The sequence below is a fragment of the Miniopterus schreibersii genome (assembly GCF_964146895.1).
Source record: "Miniopterus schreibersii genome assembly, chromosome: 15".
In the NCBI taxonomy this organism is placed as follows: Eukaryota; Metazoa; Chordata; class Mammalia; order Chiroptera; family Miniopteridae; genus Miniopterus; species Miniopterus schreibersii.
In genome coordinates this window covers 48,405,258-48,427,044 of record NC_138115.1, presented here as the reverse complement: position 1 = coordinate 48,427,044, position 21,787 = coordinate 48,405,258, and the positions used below count along the sequence as shown (strand labels likewise).

At 48.9% G+C, this 21,787-nt stretch overlaps 1 protein-coding gene across 3 annotated transcripts in view; it reads right to left on the bottom strand.

The window, feature by feature from the left end:
- Positions 1-21,787, bottom strand: part of LARS2 (leucyl-tRNA synthetase 2, mitochondrial) — an 84,344-nt gene that overhangs the window by 34,075 nt on the left and 28,482 nt on the right. For all 3 annotated transcript variants that reach the window (XM_081159189.1, XM_081159190.1, XM_081159191.1), the window contains 5 exons: positions 21,167-21,256; positions 17,574-17,717; positions 8,250-8,357; positions 6,707-6,866; positions 1,897-2,001 (listed from right to left, as the gene is read on the bottom strand). In XM_081159189.1, the coding sequence (XP_081015315.1) occupies positions 1,897-2,001; positions 6,707-6,866; positions 8,250-8,357; positions 17,574-17,717; positions 21,167-21,256 (607 nt within the window). The remainder of the gene's footprint in view (positions 1-1,896; positions 2,002-6,706; positions 6,867-8,249; positions 8,358-17,573; positions 17,718-21,166; positions 21,257-21,787) is intronic.

Genomic DNA, 21,787 nt, shown 5'->3' with positions numbered 1-21,787 from the left:
AGAGAGACAAAACTAAAGGTAACACACAGAAGGCTCAGGTCCGATTTCCGCGAAGAGCCTCTCGCAACACCGGCCTGAGAGGTGATTTCATGTTTGGGAGACACGCTCTGAAGCTCCTGGGTAAGGTGCAAAGCTCCGCGGCTCGTGTTCCTGGTGAGATTATTGGCAGGAAGCACCTCATGGGGCACATCCATGTTCCCAGCGGACCTGAGAGCTCCTGAAGGGTGAGGACCAATGGCGAGCAATAAATGTCACTGAAACGTGTTCACGGTCAAGAAGGGAGAAATGAGCCCGGCAGGGTGGCTCAGCGGGTTGGAGTGTTGTCCCAGACACCAAAAGGTTGCTGGTTCAATTCCCAGTCAGGGCGCATACAGGAGGCAACCGATCAATGTTTCTCTCACACATCGATGCCTCTCTCTCTCTCTCTCTCTCTCTCTCTCTCTCCCCCTCTCCCTCCCTCCCTCCCTCCCTCCCTCCCCCTTTCCTCTCTCTCTAGACTCAATAAGAACATATCCTTGGGTGAGGATTTTTTTAAAAAAGAGTCATTTACCGCATTCCAACAGTGTAGGGCCTGGAGTAACTAGGAGTAATATTCGAGTGTAGGAATCGTGGCATGGAATTTATCTGACCATGCAAAGGACGCTCTGGGCCACAGTGTTGGTCACGTGGGCTCAGGGCACTGCAGTTTACGATGTGCAGGTGACACAGCAAAAATAGCGCTTTATCTCTTGTTTGATTTCTGTTTCTGTTCTTGTAAGGCAAGAGGCAATAACTTAGAAAATGTTAGTTCTGTAACTGTGGGGAATCAAGACAACAGGAAGAATGCTCTTCCCAACACACCTAAAAAATCAGATGTTTTTTTCCTTGAGACACTCAATTTGTGTCAGTACTCTGACTCAAACCACCAAAGGGGAAAAAAGCCGAATCCACAAGAGCTCCGGTTATTGTTAATCGTGGCTAGTTGTGCTAATGAATTTTACAATTTATAAAATGCATAAAAGTAGAAGATATTATTTCCTTTAAGTAGCACACTTTCTGGGTTTAATTGTCAGAAGGGAATGACCTGACCGGCATAATATCCATTTTCTGTGGGGGTGTTTGTTCAAGTCACGTCGTCAGAAACGGATCTGAGAACTGTGAGGAAAAACATGATTCTGAAAAGAGATGCTATTTCCTCTGTGTGCTAGGAAACGGAGGGTGGAAACAGCTTTCTCTGCAGGGTGTCGGCACTCTGGAGACTGGCTGGAATCTACAGCAGGAAAGTGGAAAAGACACATTTGGGCCCATCCTGAGGGTGCATCTTGGATGGGGCTGTCAGGTTGTCACCCTTGGTTCCTTCCCAGACTTCCTATTAGGTGACGATGTTTAGAATGCTCACGGATGAGCACGGCTGCCAAGGATATCCAATCTGCAGTTCCAAATAGGCCTCCATTTCCATTTCACTGCTGTTTCAGGATCCTTTTCTTGAACAGCTCAAGTTCACCTCCTCCTTAAAGCCCTCACCAAAATCCCAACCCACGTGGATGGTCCGCGCGTGGAACCCCATCTCAGAAGCTGCCATGGGTTCTGAGAGCTGAAAGGGGATTTCTACCCGAGTTGTACCGTTCCCCACGTCATAGGTACAAGTCTCACCAACTAGCTCCACTGGCAAGATCTGCAGGCCAGACATCTTTTATTCTTCTCCATAGTAGCTAGCAAGGTGCGATATACTTGAACTTTCCAAAGCGTACATCTTCAGTGAGGGTGATTAAATGAAGCGGGGGCATTCATTTTTACAAAGAGGCAAAACGGATCGTGGAGCCAACAGTCAGCTTCAACTTGATGGCAACAGGCTAGTATCTTGATTTTAAGCCTGATAAATCCATGATCCCCCATTACACTTCCATAGCTACTTACCTATTTTTGAATCAAGAGAGCCCTCAAAGTCAGCATTGGCCACGATGATGACAGGGACCTCCTGCTGGGTGAGCATGTTCACAGCAGTCACAGGAGTGAGGCAATCTGAAAAGGAGAGCGAAGATCTGTGGATACCAGTCAGCTGGGGCCACCCGAATCTCAGAGAGGGGTGAGAAAAATAAGCATTAGAACTTCTGGGTTTTGTGCTAATTGTTCAAGAATTGGTTCTTTGAAGTTTTTAATAGATAATTCACACCAGGGAAATCAAAACATTAAAGTACATGGAAATGTTCATCCATGCTCATAACCAAAGAAGTGAAAATGGCATTCTTACTTTCCAGATCGTGGAGGAAAGACGTTCTCACCACCCCTTTTCCTTTAGAAAAATACCTCAAACATACCATTAAATGAGCAACATGGAAATCCACCTACAGTAAAACCAGGAGACACCTGGAATTCCACACCATAGCACTTGAAGATGGAAGTGGAGAAGCGAGTAGAAAGTGACTGAGCAGAGAAACTTCCAGACATACAGACAACAGTTTCTTCCCACGTGCCCTTCCTTAGGAGATACTGGAAGATGTGCTCCAGCAAAATGAAGGGGTAAGTCAAGAAAGAGACAGACGTGGGATCCAGGAAACAGAGGATCCAACAAAGGAAAGAGGGTAGGATATTTGCAGAACAAAGACAGAAGGAAGTCCTAGGATAACAGGTGAGCAGCAGAGGCCTAGAGGGTGACCAGGTCAGAAGTGAGCAGGACAGAGGGCCTCAGGAAGCATCTTCAGGATGAAAAGGGAACTGATACATTATCCAACAGGTTGGACTAGATGGAAAACTGTGTGGAGAGGCGTTTTAAAGAGCTTCTGGGAGGGTGTGGGAAGACTTAGATATCCAAAGAACACAAAGCAACTGAAAAAAATGAGGACATCCGTGAACGTCAGGAAAAACAGAAAGTTATATAAAAAGGGAGATGTAATCATAGTACCCTTGGCTCAGCTGTGAACGATATTTATGTGGTCATAATAAAACACTTCATTTGGAACTGTCCAAGACAGTGTGTCATCTTAAATGGAGCTAGTTACAACTACCGCAAGCAGAACACAAGCCATACATACAAGCACCTTCACTAAACATACATAGAGCTGAAAACACAAAGACCCAAACAAAGCCCCAAAGGAAGAAGGGACTAGAGGATGAACGCAATTAGTGAGTTCACTTGAGCTTATTGCAACGTAAGCAATTTATGACCCCTTACTATTTACCCTTGCCATGTTGTAGGACTTCAAATAATTATCTAAAATATGTTTTACAAACCCCAAAGTTAACATAAGCCTAGGGATTAGGATTTATTTCCAGAGGTAAAGATAGGTTGTGTAGACATCTAAGTGAGCTCTCATCTTCTTTCATCAGGAAGACAGGATGGGGAAAGATGGGGACAGTGAAAGGCAATCCACACGGGTCTCCAGGGCTGAAGTTCAGCCAGCACCCATGGTACCATGGCTGGGAGGCACCTGCTGCCCAAGCTGCCTGAGGGCTGACACTTCTCAAAGTGGAGACCCATATTTCTGATTCCGTATTGTCCCATTTCAAAGATGGGGCTCGGTGTTCAGAAAAGCTGTGGGTCCTACGAGGTGGATCCCAGGTCAGTCTGTGGAGAGAGGGTTCTGTGGCCACTGAGAGTGACAAGCGCTGCCTGGCTTCCTCTCTGAGGCTATTGCAGTGACATCAGCCAGTCCAGAAGCGAAGAAACCTGGTTACTTTCATTTATTCCAGGGTATATGAGCAAAGCAGTTTGGTTAAAGAACAAATTATTTCCGGTTCCTCCATGCTGACACTATGGGGGCAGGAGTTAGACAATAGAGAGCGATTAATTATTCAATGTTCTGGGGCTTCGCGTCAGTAACAACCCTTTAGGGAGACTTCATTTACCCTTCTGTCAAGAAAATGCACTGTGCAGACCACTGGTGACTCAGAGCTGAAATGTGAGCTTCCGAAGCCCCAGGGTTTGAATATTTTAATATTAGGAATGTAGGAGAAATCAAAACGGCTTCTAGAACGCTGGTGGTATTTCCCTCAATGTTTTTTAAGGTCTCGAGTTCCTATCAACTCAGAGCTTACATAACAGGACCGAGCCGGGCGGTCAGCTGAGAAACAGAGGCCACGTCAATGGCTACGGAAAACTCAACTCCAAGAACTCGACAGGGAGGGGCCTTACTTTCTGCTCCCTTAAGGGAATCTGGGCCAAATTATGGGATGCTGAGTAAAAACAGCACATTTGGTCAATCACAGCAGCCCAGGCCAGAAATCGGAAAGCTGCCTCCGACTTCCCTCCTTCCAAAGGTCCTCAGAGCTGTTCCCGCCCCTCCACGCCGACAGCCACTGTCCTGTGGTCTTCACCGGCTCCTAACGGATGAGGGAAGCTGGTCCTGCTCCCTCCACTCTGCCACTCGAGCATCACCCTGTCCACGTGTGTCACCCTCCTCCTCAGAGCCAGTCCCAACTGTGCTGCCGCGACTTTCAGTGGTCACCGCTCTGGCACTCATCATTCGAGGGAAACCTGGCCGCCTGGCTGATCCGAGGCGGTTGGTGATGATAAATGGCAAGATTCAGGTTTAAGCCATAACCTCAAAGGCCCAAGGCAGCATAAATCCATATTCAATGGTCATTTGAACTCACCTTTTGGGAAAACTGCATTCTACTCAGACCAATTGGTGACTAATGCCACATCAGACGCAAATTAACCTAGGAACATGGAATAAATTGACAAAAAGAATACCTCCACTCCGAAAACGAGAACTGGAAAATCCAGGACCAGGTGCAATGTTCCAATCGGAAATATTTCAGGGATTATTACAAAGAGCAGAGAACGAAGCTAACAAGCCACTTGGTGCTAGTGGAGGAAAACATCGCTCTCTGCATACGCTAAAATAATTTCTTACATAGAAGAATGTTTTAAATTTATATAGTACTTTTCATGTCAGGAACTCCATCTTTTATAACTGATTAACTCATTGATCCCCTATTAATAATATTACCTCATTTTAATGTGCCCCCAAATTAACCAGAAGAAAAAAAATCTCAGGGCTAGATGTTTACGGTTTTTAGTTTTTCAATTTTAGATATTATTCAACCACCAGGGCCCCCGAGGAACCTCAAAATGCTCATGAGTAAAAACTATGAGTTTTTCCTTGAAACTAAACAGTTGAAATGATCCCAATTGAGTAGAAAATAAAAGAGAAATAGCTGCATTGGACTTTTTAATAAGCACACACTGAAATTTTAACTCAAGAATCATTTCTCAATTTCAGTATAAAACAGCAAAAGATATGAAACCGAGTTATCCGTGTCTACACCCAAGTAAATCACACAGGCGTTTGGCCGCCTCCGTCACAACCCCTGTGAATGGTCATCGTGTCCCCGAGTGTGTAGCATGCGGCGGGCTCTCAGTAAGTTTTCACCGATTTGAACCCTGCCTCTAAGGCGGTAAGTAAACGATTAGAGGACCTAAGTTGGGATGAAATTATCTATCTTTCCAACCTGAGGTCAGGATATCTTTCATTCCGGTCATGAGAAGAATAGCAATTTAAAAAAAACAAAACTTTTTATCACCATCCAAAACACTTTTTGTTAAATAATGCAAATAGACTCCAGTGATTCAGACTGTGTGCGTTGTAGTTTATACTCTATGAAAAGAGAACAGGGAGGAGATTTTTATAGAAATATTTGATTTCTCTGGAGACTTCCTTCTAATCCACAGGGGACCCCCTTCTGCCTGCACAGGACCCATATCTCCTTCCTCTGGGAGGAGCCTCTGAGTCTGTTTTGGAGACCTGCCCCTTCCTCACTGCTTAGTCTTGGTGGTCTATCCGGAAAGGTCCCTGGCCTTCCCTTGGCCAAGAAAAAGACCAGGGAACCTAGTGATATCAATCAAGACACCTTTCTCTACAGCAGGAATCTTAAGCCAAGTGCCCCAAGCCCTGAGGGCGAGGGAGAGCAGATTCCCATAGTCATTGGCATTCAACTAATTCCTTCTGCCCAAACTCCCAGGGCTAAGTAAACAATTAGAGGACCTAAGTTGGGATGACATTGTCTATCTTTCCAACCTGAGGTCAGGATATCTTTCTTTCCGGTCATCAGAAAAATAGCAAGTCCAAGTCCTCCTCCAAATGGATCCTTCAGGGGTTCCTCTGGTCAGAAAGCTCCCCTTTCCCTCTGGGTTAGCCAGAGGTGGATGCTGGGCTTGCGGTCACAGGTCCTAACTCAGAGGTACTCCCCAAATCCTCACTGACCAATAGCATTCGTTCTGCCAATTCAAGGTCAGCTTGATCCATTCGTTAAAGACCTCCACTGAGCAGGACTCTGTTCATCTGCTCAGGTCACTATGTGAATTCATTAAAATAATAAAATTAAGTTGTTGAAAATGTTGCCTCCAGTTCTCGGTGGCTTCCTTCCTGTCCCTGTGGGTACAGTTTTATTTGATGATGGAATTATTAATGAAGCAGAAGATTCTATTCTTATCATAAAAGGGCTTTAAGTCTAGATTCTGTTTAAATGAAAAGAGCTGAGCTTTCAGCCAGAAACTCAAGAAGCACACAATCTAGTAGCTCAAAGTGAAAGGGGGGGGGGGGCGTCATTTAACATTTTCAAAGCTCTTCTGTAATCCTCATGCTTTAAAATAAAAAAATAAAAAGTCAGGCGAGATCAAGAACAAATCACACAGGAGGACATGTGAGAGACCGTGAACTCTGAAACACTGTGAGGTACAGCGGAAGGCGGAATCCTGCACCTTAGCCTCAGCTCACCAACTCACCTCTGCCAGGGACCAGTGCCTTCCGAAAGGCTTCCTTCAGGGAGCTCTGCCCATGCAAGAGTCTGTGGCTGGGAGTGACAGCGACGTGGGACGCACCATAAATGGCTTCGGGAGTGGCCGTGTAGGCGGTCAGTTTTTCTCCTGTGACTTGCCCGTCAACCTGGCAGGAGGAGAACACAGAGCACAGTCATTTCACTTCTCGGTTCTCCCTCTGGGCCGTTGTACTCCCAGTGACATCTCCTCCTCCCCCCTCCTCAACTGCAAACAGCGGGGCCAGCTTCTGGCCACAGCCCTGGAGATGAGGGTCCGAGACGGACCCTGGCAGGGGCGGAGAAGGAAAGGAGAGAAAAGGAATGCAGCTCTTCAGAAGTGCCCACCAGCAGGCGCACTGGGGCCTGGACCTAAGGCAGCAAAGCGAGCTCAGAGGGATGCCCTGGCCCTGAGAGTCGGACCGGGAGTCAGCTGGAAATCTCGCCACCTGCTCAGAAAAGCAGGGGGAGGAAGAGCTCGTCTCAGGGTTTGATTTTCAAAGGTTATCAAGGCACACACTCTCTGATGGGGGCTCCCATGGCTGTGGCCGGAGTGAGCCGGGTCACGCTGGTGAGGAGATGGCACGGCAACTGTGAGCTCAGTGACAAGCGGCGGGGCTCAGTGGACACCAGCTATGGCTGCCAGGAGGAAAGAGCCTGGAAAGGTAGGTCAGCTCTGTCTCTTGGCTGCTGCTCCCCCTCCCAAGGTTCTGAGTGGCACTGAGGAGAGGGAAGGGTTTGGAGCTAAATGCACTGGGCACACAGGTCTTGATCAGAGGAGGAGATATCAGAAGGATAGAAAGAACAGCCAGCCAAGAAACAGCAACAGAACAGCTCTCTAGCCAGCAGAGACAAAGGAGAGTTTGAGGGCACCTTCCAGAGCAGGTGGGCCTTGGGCAGTGACCTTTAGCAGGGCCCCTCTTGTGGACCCTGGGGAAGCACAGGCCCTAACAGCTCTACGTCTGTGCACTAAGTGTGTCCAGTTAGCCTCAGCTCCGTTTGGGGACATGAAGCGCCCCCTGAGGATACAGTGAGAGCTGTGGACATGCTGCTCAGGGAAATGCCCACGCAAACACTCTGCACTTAATTTCAGGGAGTTCATGGACCCCCAGAGACTCTCTAGATCTGCGCTGTCCAGTGTGGTAGCCAGAGCGACAGGTGGCCACAAGCACTTGAAATTTACGTGCCGTAAGAGTAAAACAGCAAGTTCCAAAGACTTGGTACTAAAACAAGAGTGCTGTTTCCTTCGTACTTTTTTTATTGATCGCATCTTGAAACAATAACATTTTGAATATAATGGGTTGAATAGAATACGTTAAAATTAATTTCACCTGTTTCTTTGCACTTTAAAGGTGGTGGCTACTGGAAAATTTAAAATTACGTGTGTGACTTGCACTCTTTTCTACTGGACGGTGCTGCTGTGCTGCCCCAGATGCTGGTCTCGTCAATGGGTCATAACAATGCGGAAGGGGACTTGTGGGCATTAACTGCTGGAAAGGCTACTGCTTGGTCACCTTTAATGTGAAGTCCAGGTGGCAGCCCACACAGTCCCCGATCCAGTGGGCCTGCATGCCTTTGATTCCGTACCATTCCGGGAGGTCTGCCAATGCGTCCTGCATGGCCTGTGGGAATGAAAGAGAACCGAGAGGTAGACACACGAGGCTTGGGAAAGAGAGTGATTTGGGGCTTATGATTTGGGGAGTGAATGGGGGACGCAGAAGGACCACAGGTGAGAATTCTAGAAGAAGCGGTTTTAAAAACATGATACATTTTAGAAGACCTTGGTTGAACAAACTTAGGCAAACTGAGAAATCCAGACCTTTTAGAACAAGTGGATTTATTAGCTACCACGGGGGGAGCTGCAACCCAGAACCCTGAGAGCTGGACATAGGTTTGGGACAGAACGCAAGGGACAAGATTTAATGAGAAGATTTAATTAAAATGGGCACTTTTAAAAGCTTAACACTTAGCCTACTTCTGAATCAGTGTGATTTGATTAGCAATTGTTTTTGAATTATAATTTGTATGTTTTTTCTAAAACTTTTTCTTGTTGCCAAGATTTCTTTATTCTTCTTTTAAAAACCACTTTGGAGCAATCACTCCAAAACCACAGTGCATGTTTGAGTTCTTTCTTTTTTAAAAAATCTTCACCCCGGGACATTTTTTTTCCACTGCTTTTCAGAGAGAGTGGGAGAGAGAGAGAGAGGAACATCGACGTGAGAGAGGGACATCGACTGGTTGCCTCCTGCACGAGCCCCAACCAGGGCCAGGATCGAGCCTGCAACCCAAGTACGAGCCCTTGGCCGGAACTGAACCCAGGACCCTGCAGTCCGCGGGCCGACACTCCAACCACTGAGCCAAGCCGGCCAGGGCTATGTTTGAATTCTAATAAAGGAAAATACTTTCTGAAGGCAGTAAGATGTTTAACAATCTAGATGTCCCCTCTAGAATATTCTAGAGGAATAAACCCTCTCTCACATCCTAGTCTCATTCTCCTGCCTGAACTTATGCACAGAGATTTATACATTAAAAATTTCATTTGGCAGGATGTTTATTTCCCTCTGACAGCCCTGCGTTTAACCTGCCTTCTGAAATGTTTTATGTATTTCTAGCAAAATCCATTTGTTGTGGCATCTCAGTGCAAAACATTTATTTACAAATACAGTTTGCTCTCCAAGAGTGTCAGTTCCAGCGAAGGTGCTGCTGACCCAGAAGGGAAACAGTCACTTGCGAGCCAGGCATCCTGTTAACGAGGTGGGACTGGGCAACAAGGCGTAGGCTCAAGGGACGGCAGGGGCAAAGGGCCAGAGGCGCCCACCAGCCCACACATACAGCACCTGTGCATCTCAGAGCCACGCGCAAGTGCTACTGCACAGCTTCCCAACAGCTGGGAGGGGGACGTGCTTCTGGATGTGGCCCCGGGAGGGAAGTGGCGAAGGAGCCCCGGAAGCCAGCGGCAGCCAATCTGGTTAACCTCTGCTTATCCACAGGCCCGTGTAGTCACGATGGCGCACTGGCCGGTGTGGCTCAGTGGACAGGGCATCGGCCCGCACACTGAAGGCTCTCGGGTTTGATGCCCAGTCAAGGGCACGCACCCGAGTTGCAGCTTCAACACCCAGCCCTGGTCGGGGCACATACGGGAGGCAACCAATCCATGTGTCTCTCACATCGGTGTCTCTCTCTCTCTCTCCTCCACTCTCCCTTTCTTCCACTATCTCTAAAAATCAGTGGAAGAAATACCCTCAGGTAAGGATTAACAACAGCAAAGACCCCACATATACTCACGATGGCCACACTTGCCAGCCTTTTCCCCCCTTCTGACCCAGCTAACCCACCTTTTCAGCAGCAGAGCTATTCTAATTCCACTAACTTCCAAGAGACGGTGACTAGAGGTCCCGAAATGTCACTGCCACCATCCTAACAACGCAGATGACAGAGGCCAGACTCTCCCAACGACAGAGCCCCTGTCTGATGAGACAGCTCTGATTCCCAGAGGCCACCCACTCGTCCTACTGCCCCCGGGTCCACAGGACAGAGAGGCTGCAGCTGCACTGACAGGAGGGGAAAGTAAATGGCCACATGACGAACATCGCAGTTTGTTCTGGGAAAAGATGAAATGCAGGCGGCCGTCGGGGACATTCTGCTCAATTTCCTTCAAGCCAGAAGCCTGCCTATAAATTTAAAACTTGCAATAACAGGAGGCCGTGTCTTCCTAAGACTCGGGTCTAAAGATGTGTAAATAAAGGCCACCGTAACCCAGCCACTAGGCTGTTTTGTTTTATGATGATCAAAGTGACAATAAGCACCATGGGGAATTTGGAAACGGCGGAAAGGGTGAAGAAAAATAAGTTATGCAAACCGACTTAAGCACCCCGGGTCCCCACCATTAACATCTCCTTCTGTATCTTCCATCCCACCTATTCCTGTCTTCCATCGATTCTAAGATGCAATTTTCCCAACTCCGAAAGCGGGACGTGTCCTGCGGTCCGTGGTGCCTGACTGACAGCATGTCTTTCTCGGTGGAGCACAGCATTGAGAGCCAGTGTGTGTTAGAACTGATTAGGTATAGCAGGGGGGTTGTGCCACGGACACACTCTTACACGGCTAAGCTCACGCTCTTAGTACATGCTTTTTAACTACAGTCTGCATTTTACCTGAGTTCACAGCTTATTACAGCCCTGGAAAGAGTCAAATCTCTATTTTGAGCAAACCAGACATTTAGAATTAGCCACCTAGAACAGTAAGCAAACCAGAGAGAAATGGGAAGGCAACGTGGGACACTGTCCCCTTCTATAAGAGAACACTTATTTTGAAAACAAAACAATATAGTATGGAGATGTATGTATCTATTATGACTGTTTCCTTAGCAGCAGCAGCCATTGGCTCAGTCTCCTGCTCTCCAAAGGCCCCGGGGCAAGGACAGGGCATCGGAGTAGAGAATCATGATGCAGAACATGACCCAGCTCCAGCTCCACGAGGCCGGCCGGTCAGTTCCATCAGGAACAAAGCAGAACACCTCTAATTGCGGCCCTTTCCATTACCGGGCCATTGGTGCCATCCCCGTACCAATCGCATTTCCTAACTTGCTAAGGCCTCGCCTTCCTGCCTTCCTGCCACGCACGCAGGCTGTCTGCCTTCTGCACGAGGGTCTGGAAAACGCTTGGTTGCTTGGGAACCAGTGCTCAAGGGCAGGTGGAAAGAACGCAGGTCTGGGACTGAGGGGACTCCAGTTGAGCCCAGCTTTCCTGGGCTCGGGGAGGGGGGCTCAGTTATAAAACGAAGCAACAGGAGGACAGGACGTGCGCTGCTTGAAGTAAAGCGGCACCGTGCCCCTCTATTTTAATGTTTTTAGACATTGGACTGATTTTGTACGTCTGAGAGGCAGGAGAGGCAGGCATGAGGGTTTGTTACTTGCCATTGTTTTTCAGATCAGGGCAGGGATTCAAGCGCTTGGGGGACTCTGAGCTAACAAGGTCAGTGGTGACACTCACTAGCTGTCCCTAGCACGCCCAGGGACCCCACCTCTCCCAGCAAGGTGCAAATAATAAATTTCCTGCCCATGGAGCCCAGGCTTGGCATTGCCCTGATCGAGACCACCTGCAGATGTGACTGGGCATCGGTGAGGACATTCCGGAGGTGGGCACACAGCGCTGCATTTAGGGAGAGGAAATGTAAGCGTCTGTATCATCTAGAAACCACAGTGGAGCCAGGCCCAGCCCCGCACCAACTATGGGGACTTTTTCCAGGCAGGAGTTCCCAGCTGCCTCCTGCAAGCTGGAGCTGGGGTGGGGGACACAAGTCTGATCCGCTCCAGGCAGCCTCCTGCTCGCCTGGGAAGTGCTGGGAACTGTCAGCCTCAGGTCACCTCCTTTCCTTCAGTCTCTGCCTCCCCTCCTGCTCACTCCCACCCCCAGAACTTGAGGTGCCCCTTGGATCACCCCGAGGAGAACAGAGGACAAGACAGGATGGAAGGTGGAAAACTGAGTTCAACCTTAGGCTTAGGAGAGAAAAGATCCCGGAGCAGCAAATTACAGAGAAGACAGTAAGGTATTATTATGTAAGAAGGAGCAGACTCTAACCATTAATTAGCTCTGTGCAACAGGGAGTCAGAACCGGATCCTGGGACGGAAGCAGTCTGCTGTTTCTAGAAGAGACAGTGGTTCTGGCAGAAGCCTGCTCGGAGGGTGTGTCCCTGTGCGGGCCTGAGAGGCCCAGCCAGGGTCCAGAGCTGTAGGGCCGGAGTGCCCACCACTCAGCAGTTAGTAACATATTTTTACAAGGGGGAGGCACAAGGCCACCCCCAGCCCTGGCTGACCACAGGGGGAGGAGGGGGAGATGAATGAAGTCACAGCTTTAAAGCCACGGGGCTAAGAGGAAACCCTCCCAGTAGACGAACCAGAGCATGACCATCTTCGCTGGCCTGAGTCCTCACAGCCGTTTATCCCCACAGCCCTGCAGATGAGCGGACAACTCCTTAAACCTCTCTCACATGCTCCTCTTGGTTCTCAAAACTTTGCCCCCTCGGCCAATATCTCACTTGTTTGCACACATGTGAAGGCCCAGGCTGCGCATACAGGAGGAAGCACGGGACCAAGGGGCTTTCTTGGAGACAGGAGGTAGGGTGGGGCCAAGTCCAAGTCACCAACCTCACTGGCCAATGGTTCTGCAAAGCTTTCCGGGCAGGGCAGGGGTGATGGTGCTGTTACAGGAGGCTTTCCTGGCACTACCTGTGAGCCAGCCCCTGTTCTGGGGCCGAGGGAGGGTCTGGGACAGCCCAGTTTCCCAGAGACAGCCAGCCGGGCACTTTCACAAGCCACTCAGGGTTCAGGGCTGGAACAAGGCTGCCCAGGGTCCGGGTTCCAGAGTACAGGGGACTCTCAGGCCCCAGGGGCATGGACTGGAGACAGATCCTGGCCCCACTGCTCCTCTGTGGCTCCTCCTGCTCCAGCCTCCCCAGAGCTCCTGCCAGGCCCCTCACCTCCCTTCCCTCACCACTTCTCCAGCCCTGTGTCTTTGCTCTCTGCAGGCCCAAAAAGATCAATGCGGTCTTGTGAAGGCACCTCTGCTTCACCTGCCAGATCACAGGCGAAATCAGTGAGGAAGGCACAGGGGAGCAGGGGAAGGGAGGTAGTACCTCCCACCCCCCCGACTTCATAACAGCTCATGGTTGCCCCTCTGCTACTTGCCAACAGAATGGTACTTAGAAATACTTGTGAGGCGTGAAGTTTCCTGCACGTCTGAAGGAAACAGAACATTCCCCACAGACACCCTGTGCCTCCTGTCTTTCATCACCTCCTTGTGACACCTCCCCAGCCCCTGGGCAGACCCAGGCCCCTCCTCCTGGCCTCCCAGGTGCTCTCCGGCACGGGTCGGTGATCCCACTGGGCTGTGACCGCTCACGTCGGCCACTGCCTCCCACATTGGCCTCCAAGCTCCATAAGAGCAGGGGCCTCAGCTCTGCTCCTCTGTGTTCTTAGCACCTAGCCCAGGGCCCGGCCGGGCACCCAAAACATCTGGGCAAACAAGGAGCAAATTCAGACTCCCTGAGAAGCGGTACAGACTGTCAGTTAGGAGCTCAAGCACCGGACTGGAATCCCAGTGCTGTTACTTACCAGTGTGAGTCTCAGTTTCCTCATCAGTAAAGTGGAGATAACAGGAGGACCTACCCTCGAAGGATTGATGTGAGGGTTAAACACAACGGTGAAGGAGAGGCCGGAGCACTGATAAGGTGGGGCAAGCAGGGAGGGAGTGAAAGGTGTGGACTTGCTCATATCCAGCAGCTGCCAAGGAACTCCTGAGAACCTGGGAACCATCACCACCAATGTGGGTTGGACTAAGCACCACCAAGGCCTGGTTATGTCCATCTCAACACCAAGAGGAGGCCAGGGACAGTGCCCCAGCGGCTGGGGCCCTGCGAGGAAACCACCTCCAGGGCTACAGGAGGCAGGAGCGGAAATCAAAGCCAAGGAAAGTTCAGATGGGAAGCCGTCTCTGCCTGCCCTTCCAGTTGTCACCCTGCTGTCGGGAACTGGGGCGCTGGCTCCATCACACTCTGAGCCTTGTACTTTGTGTGTGTAAGGCTTCAGCCCCCCTCCTCCCTCCCAGCGCTGCCCACAAGCTTCCTCCCACACATCTCTGCCAAGACTAATTCATGTTCCTCAGCGACTCCCACTGCAGGCCTTCTTTTCACGGAGCGTGCGGCTGAGAGCACTTTTAATGTCTCACAAAGCAAAGGATCCTAGCAACACCGGGTGGGGGGTAAGGGGAAAAAAACTGAATACATCACAGAACAGCCTAATAAAGCGGTTTTTATATTCCAGGGCTCCCTGTAATTTTCACATCAGGCACCATCTTTATAATTTGGAAGTTAAGTGAATGAAAGAGGGCTGCTCCACAGCCATGTTCCTGAGCAGACCACCAGCTGTACATCACAGAGGCAGCTCGCAGAGCTGCCAAATCAGATGCAAATACAAAGCTCTGAAGATCATTGTGGCGGGTACAGCTCCTGGCCATCCCAGCACCCAATCGCCACCCTCTTCCCCCAGCCATCTTGACTGCAGAGGCTAAAAAGCTTGAGCCTGCTTTCCTAGTCTCCCTTGAAGCTGGGGGCAGCCACACGACACAACTGGGGCATCAGTGGACCTTTGCTGGGGGTTGCCAAGAAAGCTCTTGCTTTCCAGATAAAAAAAACAGTCAGTCACCCTGCCCTTTCCACAGTGAATTTATAAAACATATATGTGACCATGTCATTCTCTTCCTCTGAATCCTTTAACAGGCTCCCATGGCCCCCATGATAAAGTTCAAACTCTAAGGCCTAAAAGGCCTAGCCCGGCCTCGCCCCTAACCGCTGCTCCAGCCCCTCCAGCCCCATCTTCAGTTTCCTCTCTCGACTGTTTCCACTATGCTGACATCCTTTCAGCTTCTCAAACTTGTCACATAGATTTCTGTTTTAGGGCCACCACACGTGATTGCTCCTTATTTGGAGGGCTCCCCTCCAGCTTTATGGCCTATTTAACCCTTACTCATCTCTCTGCATCCCAAACAGTGAATTTTCCATTTCAGATGTTGTACTTTTCTGTTCTAGATTTCCAGTGGTTGTTTGTTGTTTTTTTAATAGTTCTCGTTTCTCTCCTGAGATTCCTCATCTGTTCACCCATGATGAGCATCTACTCCTTTAAGTTCCAGATCATTTATAGAAGAGATGCCTCTGGCTTTATTTCCTAATTCCAACTTCTAGGTCATCTCAGGATCTATTTCTTTTTTTAAAAATTTTATTTCTATGCTTTTTTATTTCTTGATTATGGGTCACAGTTTCCTGATTCTCTGCAAGACTAGTAATTTCTTATTATATGTTGAACATCACAGATGAAACCAACCTTGCAAGGAGGGAATCTGGATTATGTCGTCTCCCTTTAAAGGTGCTAAGTTTTGTTCTGAAAGTTCCTTTTGAACCTGTCAGACTTAGCTTTATTTATTAAGGTGGGTCTATTTTGATTTTGCCCTCAGTCCTAAGGTGTTACCTGTATGGCTAATATATGGCTTTTTTGGAGGTGTCAACTGCACACTTTTGGCTGGGGCCTAACTCCGAGGTCTCTGAGCACCGTGCAGGCCCTGGTATCTCTGTCCACAGCAATCATTTTTCATTAGGCCTCAGGGAGTTCGCTTCGTGCAGCCCCCGCCAAGAACCTGCAGTGAACACAGATTTTCGCCCACTCTGACCACTCCCTCTTCTGATTTTCAGGGCAAACAAAGTGCTGACCTCCAAAGACAGCTTTTTCAATAAATCCGGCAGGAGTTCAGCAAGAAGCAAGCAAGTCACCATGGTAACTACCATTTCTGATGAACAGTTGGAAATTCACAGCTGACAATTTAAAGAATTATGCCCCTCAGTTAGGTTATTACATTTCCAACTTGAGGCCGAGGTCAAAACAAAAGAGCTAATTAGGTGGAGTTATAACAACTCCTGTTAGAGTCACCAGACAGGTCCTGGAGGTGAGCCTGCATCCCTCCTTGTCATGGACCCCGACTGTCAGCAGAGAGGGGCTCCAATGCCTGGGATGTTACAGAAAGCAATGTCCTCAGCTTTGTCTTCTCATTGGGTCTCTCAATATCACCGTGTGCTTACAAGGAGCAAGGCACTGCATTAGCCAGCTCTAGTGACTAGCTTTCCAAACCCACATGCTATTCTCAGCTACACTCTGAATAAACTATAATAGCGAAACAGCCTCATTTAAGAGGCGTCTCTTGAGTGAGAACGCTGGGGTCATCTCTCCACTAACTCAGCAAAGTTCTATAGCGGCCAGAGGTTATTTATAACGTGCTTTCTTTGCATATAAGTATAGTACAGGGTCTGACCCGAAGTCCATTTCAGTCTGGTTCCCTAATTCTGACAGTGTGACACAGGTTACTGTGGTGACCGCCGGGGAAAAGCCACCTCGACGTGCTGTCAGCAGCCTTCAGGATGCCTTTGCCTTTCCAGCTCCCGTTTATGCCCAGTCTTACGCTAACCAGTAGAGACTGTCAGACTGCTGTGAGAAGTGTCCCTGATGTGCTCCAATCATCTCTCTCTGGAGTTTCGGGGTGTGACCCTCCATTCTAGATCCTGAAACATGATGAGCTCAAGGAGGATTCCTTCCGCAGAGCGGTTCTGGCATGCCTGGAACGGGTTAACCTGCCCAGAATACTGATGATTTTAAGCAAGCCCCCTCTTCCAATGGTTGGCTTTGCCTTGAATCTCTGAACACGTAAAGAGCCAGAAAGCACCTCAAAGACCACTTGGTCCCACCCTCTCCATTTCCTGGTGAAGAAACTGAGGGCCAGGGACTCATGCACGTTTACACTGTTGATCAGGCACACAACAAGAGTTAAAATGCAGAGCTCTGGCTCCTGGCTTAGCTCACTTTCACTCTGGCATTCCCTCGGGGAGCCCGGCCATCTCTTCGCTCCTTTTAGATGGTCTTCCCTGGGCCCTCTGAAATGTCGCTCTCTTCCTGGAGGTCTTACCAGAACCACACAGATGAAGATACTTGTTTCCATTCTAGCTTCACTGCTGATATTACTGTGGGTAAAGCTTATGTGTTTTGGCCTCTATGGCAGGACAATGGCCCACAATGACCTCCAGGTGCCACTCTTGACTTACAACCGAGAGACCCAAACTCATCACCCTCGCAGTGAGTGACCCTGAGACTCGTGTGCTTCCTGTCTGTACCCCCGTGGCTCTAAGAGCCCTTCCTAGAGTTCACCCACAACATGAGGCTCTCCAAGGCCCAGAAGGCCTTGGTGCTCCCTGCCAACATGTACCTATGGCATCACTGGGGAGTCTCCAGGATCACACTCACCTTCGCATAAGCAGTTGTCTTGATGAACCACTGCCTGAGGTACTTCTGCTCGACCTTTGCTCCAGAACGCCACGAACAGCCCTGCTCATCCACCTGCTCATTGGCCAGCACTGTTTGGTCCACGGGGTCCCAGTTAACCAAGGCCTGTTACAATTCGTGAAACACAATGATGTAATCTAGTGAGTACACGAAGGATCACCTCGAGGTTCCTCACATGCAAGAGGTCTGCAACCCAGCCTCTCTGTTCTGAGACCTGAGGGCATCTCCTCAGAGTACCACGTGGCAAGGAAACCACCACGAGCTATAAAAAACACACAGAACTGCCCCTGTGCTTTCATCTCAGGGCAGTGCGCTTGGGAAGGAAGCTGTAAGCACATGTCTAACTCAGGTTTGGTACATTCTTGCAGGAAAGGATGAACTTGCTGAATTGGAAGTTTCAGTAAACAGAGGGAAAGAAATAACACTTGTACCTAGAACTTAGCAGGAATCAGTTAATTTAGGGGAAACAAGTGTATTTATTTTAATATAAATAGCTAACGTTGCTGAGTGATTGCCATGTGCGGGACACTGGGCTAAGTGCCTCACGCTAGCTTTTCTCATCCTCATGACACCTTTTAAGGTAAGAAGAGTGCTATCTACATATTGCAAAGGAGGAAACTGAGGGACAGAGAGGTCAAATAACTTGCTTAAGGTCACACAGGAAGTGACAGAGTTGCAGTCGGAACTCAGGTTTCTACGAACTGTAAACATCGTTTGCAAGGTTTTAAAAATTCTATTTAAATTAATGTGTAACAGACATAGAGTAATGTGAATAAATCTTAACTGTACAACATGCTAGAACTTCTACCAGCACTCATATCAAGATATAGAGCATCCCCAGGGCCCCAGAAAATCCTGCTGTATCTTCTCACAATCAACATCTGCTCCCCGGAAGGTAACCAAAAAAACCTGCACAGAACTAAAACTGTATAAAATACAAAAAGGGGGGAAAAGCCCCAATGCCTCTACCTGTGCCTCCCGCCCCCCGCAGACCTCAAAGGATAAGGGAGAGGCAAACACTCAATACTTCCGATTGCAAAAACAAACAGGACTTTATTTTCTTATCAACAATTCCCACATGGCCTGGCATCTCTCTGGCTCTCGGTTACAAAATGCAATGAGGAAGATGTGCCCCTAAGAGGTTTACACGTTATAAATAAAACCCTGGTATCTGATGAAAGGCAAATAAAAGCAGAACACAAAAGCAATGTTTTTCCCAGTGCAAGTCTTGGGGGAAGAGGAAAACACCAAAGGAAATAGCGTTTCAGATCAAAGATGCAACAGCTGTGAGAAGCCACTCTGGTTTCTTCCCATGACCACGATCCGCCTCCACCGCAGAGATCAGAGCCCAGGCTCAGCCTTCCCGCAGGCGGACAGCCCAGAGGCGGCACGATGCAGGGCTCAGGGGCCTGACAGCGCAGTGTGTGCAGCCTCTTGAAGCCCCAGAGCTGCTCCCAAACCCCTTTCCCGGGCCTCCTCTCTCATGTAACGGCCTCTATCCAGCTTCCCTTGACAACATTCCCGGATGTTCACGCTTTGAACATATACTTTGATGGACACCCTGATATTCAAGCAAGCACAGTCCTGCTACATAAAATAGTTTCTGGACAATCTTGCCGACTGTAGTTGTGTCCCTGGCTGGCACCTATGTTCTCTATCACCTACTGAAGCCCACTCCATGCTCCCCTGCGGTTCACTAGCTTCACTGGTAAGATACAGTCACACCAGTTATCTGGCAACATCGCAGAATGAGCCATTCTAAGTAAGAGAATGTTCCCAGCTGATCAAGGGTTAAACATGAGAATTAAGGGTTTTTTTGGTCTGAGTGATGTATGGGACGCTTTTAGAAAGCATTTTAGAGATGCATACCATAACACCATTAGGCTCTCGGAGATCAGGCCACTCTGGGTGGCACTGGGGATTCTCAAGAATTCTGATTCTGAGTTTCTGAGCTCTCTTCTCTGAGACCCAGTGGCCGCGATGCCCACGGCCCTCGGGCCCCACTTCGCCCTCTCTCGTCTCACCTTCCTCTTTGCTTGGGTTCTCTTTCCCTCGCCTCCCTGGGCCTCACCCTTTACACAGGACGCCTGTCCCTCCTAGATGTCCCTCCTAGACTGCACCCTCCATCGGCGTGCTTTGTCTCCTGGCCGGAGCACCGCTCCCTGGCCTTTGGCTCCTCTCCATTGTTTTCCTTGCTGCTTCCTCCTCCGGGGCTGCTTTGACACCGCTGAAGACCTTTTCTGAGGACACTGCCATACAGCCTCAGGTTCCAGAAGCCTGGGAAAGCATATGATTCAGGGTATTGATTTTTCTCAAAGTCTATTAGCTTTTTTCTTGACAAAAGCATGCTTAATTAAGGAACACCACATAGATCTTATTAAAGGGTGTAATTCCCAAAATCGATATTGCTCCATTCCACCCAGAATGGGCCTAAATTTGGACTGAGTCCGGGGGGAAGGGCCAGGGTTCCCAAGGCTACTGCCACCACCTTCCAAAGCCACAAGGGGCGGAGTGGGAGAGGCCGTTCGTGCCCAGCATGTCCTTCAGTTTGCTTCCTGAAGACAAGGCTGCACTGCGACCCTAGCTTAGGCTAAGCCTCCTGCATCTGTCTCTATATTAATTCTAAAACTTTTCCACCTTAGAACACAATGATTCTGTGAGTACTATTCACTGTAAGGACCAGAGTTGTGATGGGACCCCCAGAACAGCAAATGTAATTCTGTGTCATTAAACGCCCCCAGTCCAAGGAGAATGTCTTTCCTACCTGTCACTTCTGAATTTTCTAGACCTGTGTTGTCTAGTAATTCTACCAGAACATTGTCTAATTCTAGGCAGTGTTCTGTGATGGTGGAAATGTTCTAGCTCCGTGACGTCCAATATTAGCCACTAGCACATTAATGTGGGCCTCAACCTTCAATCTTGATTAATCTTAATTACTTTAAATATCAACACCACATGCCATTCGTGGCTAAGGCCCTGGACAGCACAGTCCTAAGCCACACTATAATTTACTCTCCCTCACCCCGCACCATCTAAGGCTGACTTACTATTACCGAGCTCCTGCCATAACAAGCACTTCCCTTTCTTGGGAGACCACTGTGTAGGCACTGTGATAGCTGTTCCCTAAATATCACCTCTGTCTTCCCAAGACCCTGCGACGATGATGCACCCCGCTTAGCAGATAAAGAACCACGATTCCCCAAGGTTAAGTGACCCAGCCGGCACACGGCTGGGAGAGGAAGCTGAGCTAGGGTTTGAGAGGCCTGCGTTCCTCCTCTGCCCCCTCCCTGATCTCAGCACAGGCACCAGACACTGTGATGTGCTGGGAATTCAAGAGCGAAAGAGCCAAGCCCTGTCCTGGAGGCACCAAACTAAGCCAGGCAGTGGTTACTTTCTGGGTCTGCCGTGACTGATGTCACGAACTTGAGGTAGTGCTCACTGTCACAGCTACTGTGCAAACAGGGTTTATCTGTTTCTTATTGAACAATGGGATGCGTTCCAAGAAGATGGCAGGAATTTACGAAATTTTTAAGGTGCAGTCAACTCGAACTTACCTCCTTCTGATAGGCCAGCCCAGCATCATAGAGCTTAATAAAGAGGTACTGAGTCCACTTGTAGTAATCTGGTAAACACGTAGTTATTTCCTGCGGAAGAGGGAGAAGTCACACATTGGCCATTGTGAGCACTTCCGCCCATTATGCATCGGCCTTGCAGGTCATTTTGAAAAGCAATCACACTGCAAACGTGACCAACCTATAATACTTTTCACCTATTTGTTAAGTGAGGGAGGAGAGCTGTTACCAAAATGCCAACCCCACTTTCCCAGGGCATGTTTAATGATGAGATCAACCTGAAGCCTTCTGCACACCCTCCCTCCACCCATGCAATTAACAGGTGAATTCACTGTACGAAACTGGGTATTGCCTTTTTTGTCAGTACAAACATATTTTGGGGGCCATGAAGCCCATTCATCACTGTCGTTCATTTTGAAAGCAATCACAAAATTCAAGAGGAATATTTGCCTATTTTCATACGATCTTCATTTGAAAATAGACCTTGTGTTTCCACATGTAACCGGGGCCTGGTAGCTCTTTCAGACTCATTATAACCCATTTATTCCATTGTGTGAATCTGGCTGGTGTCTACCTAGGAAGACCCACTGCAAATATTATCAA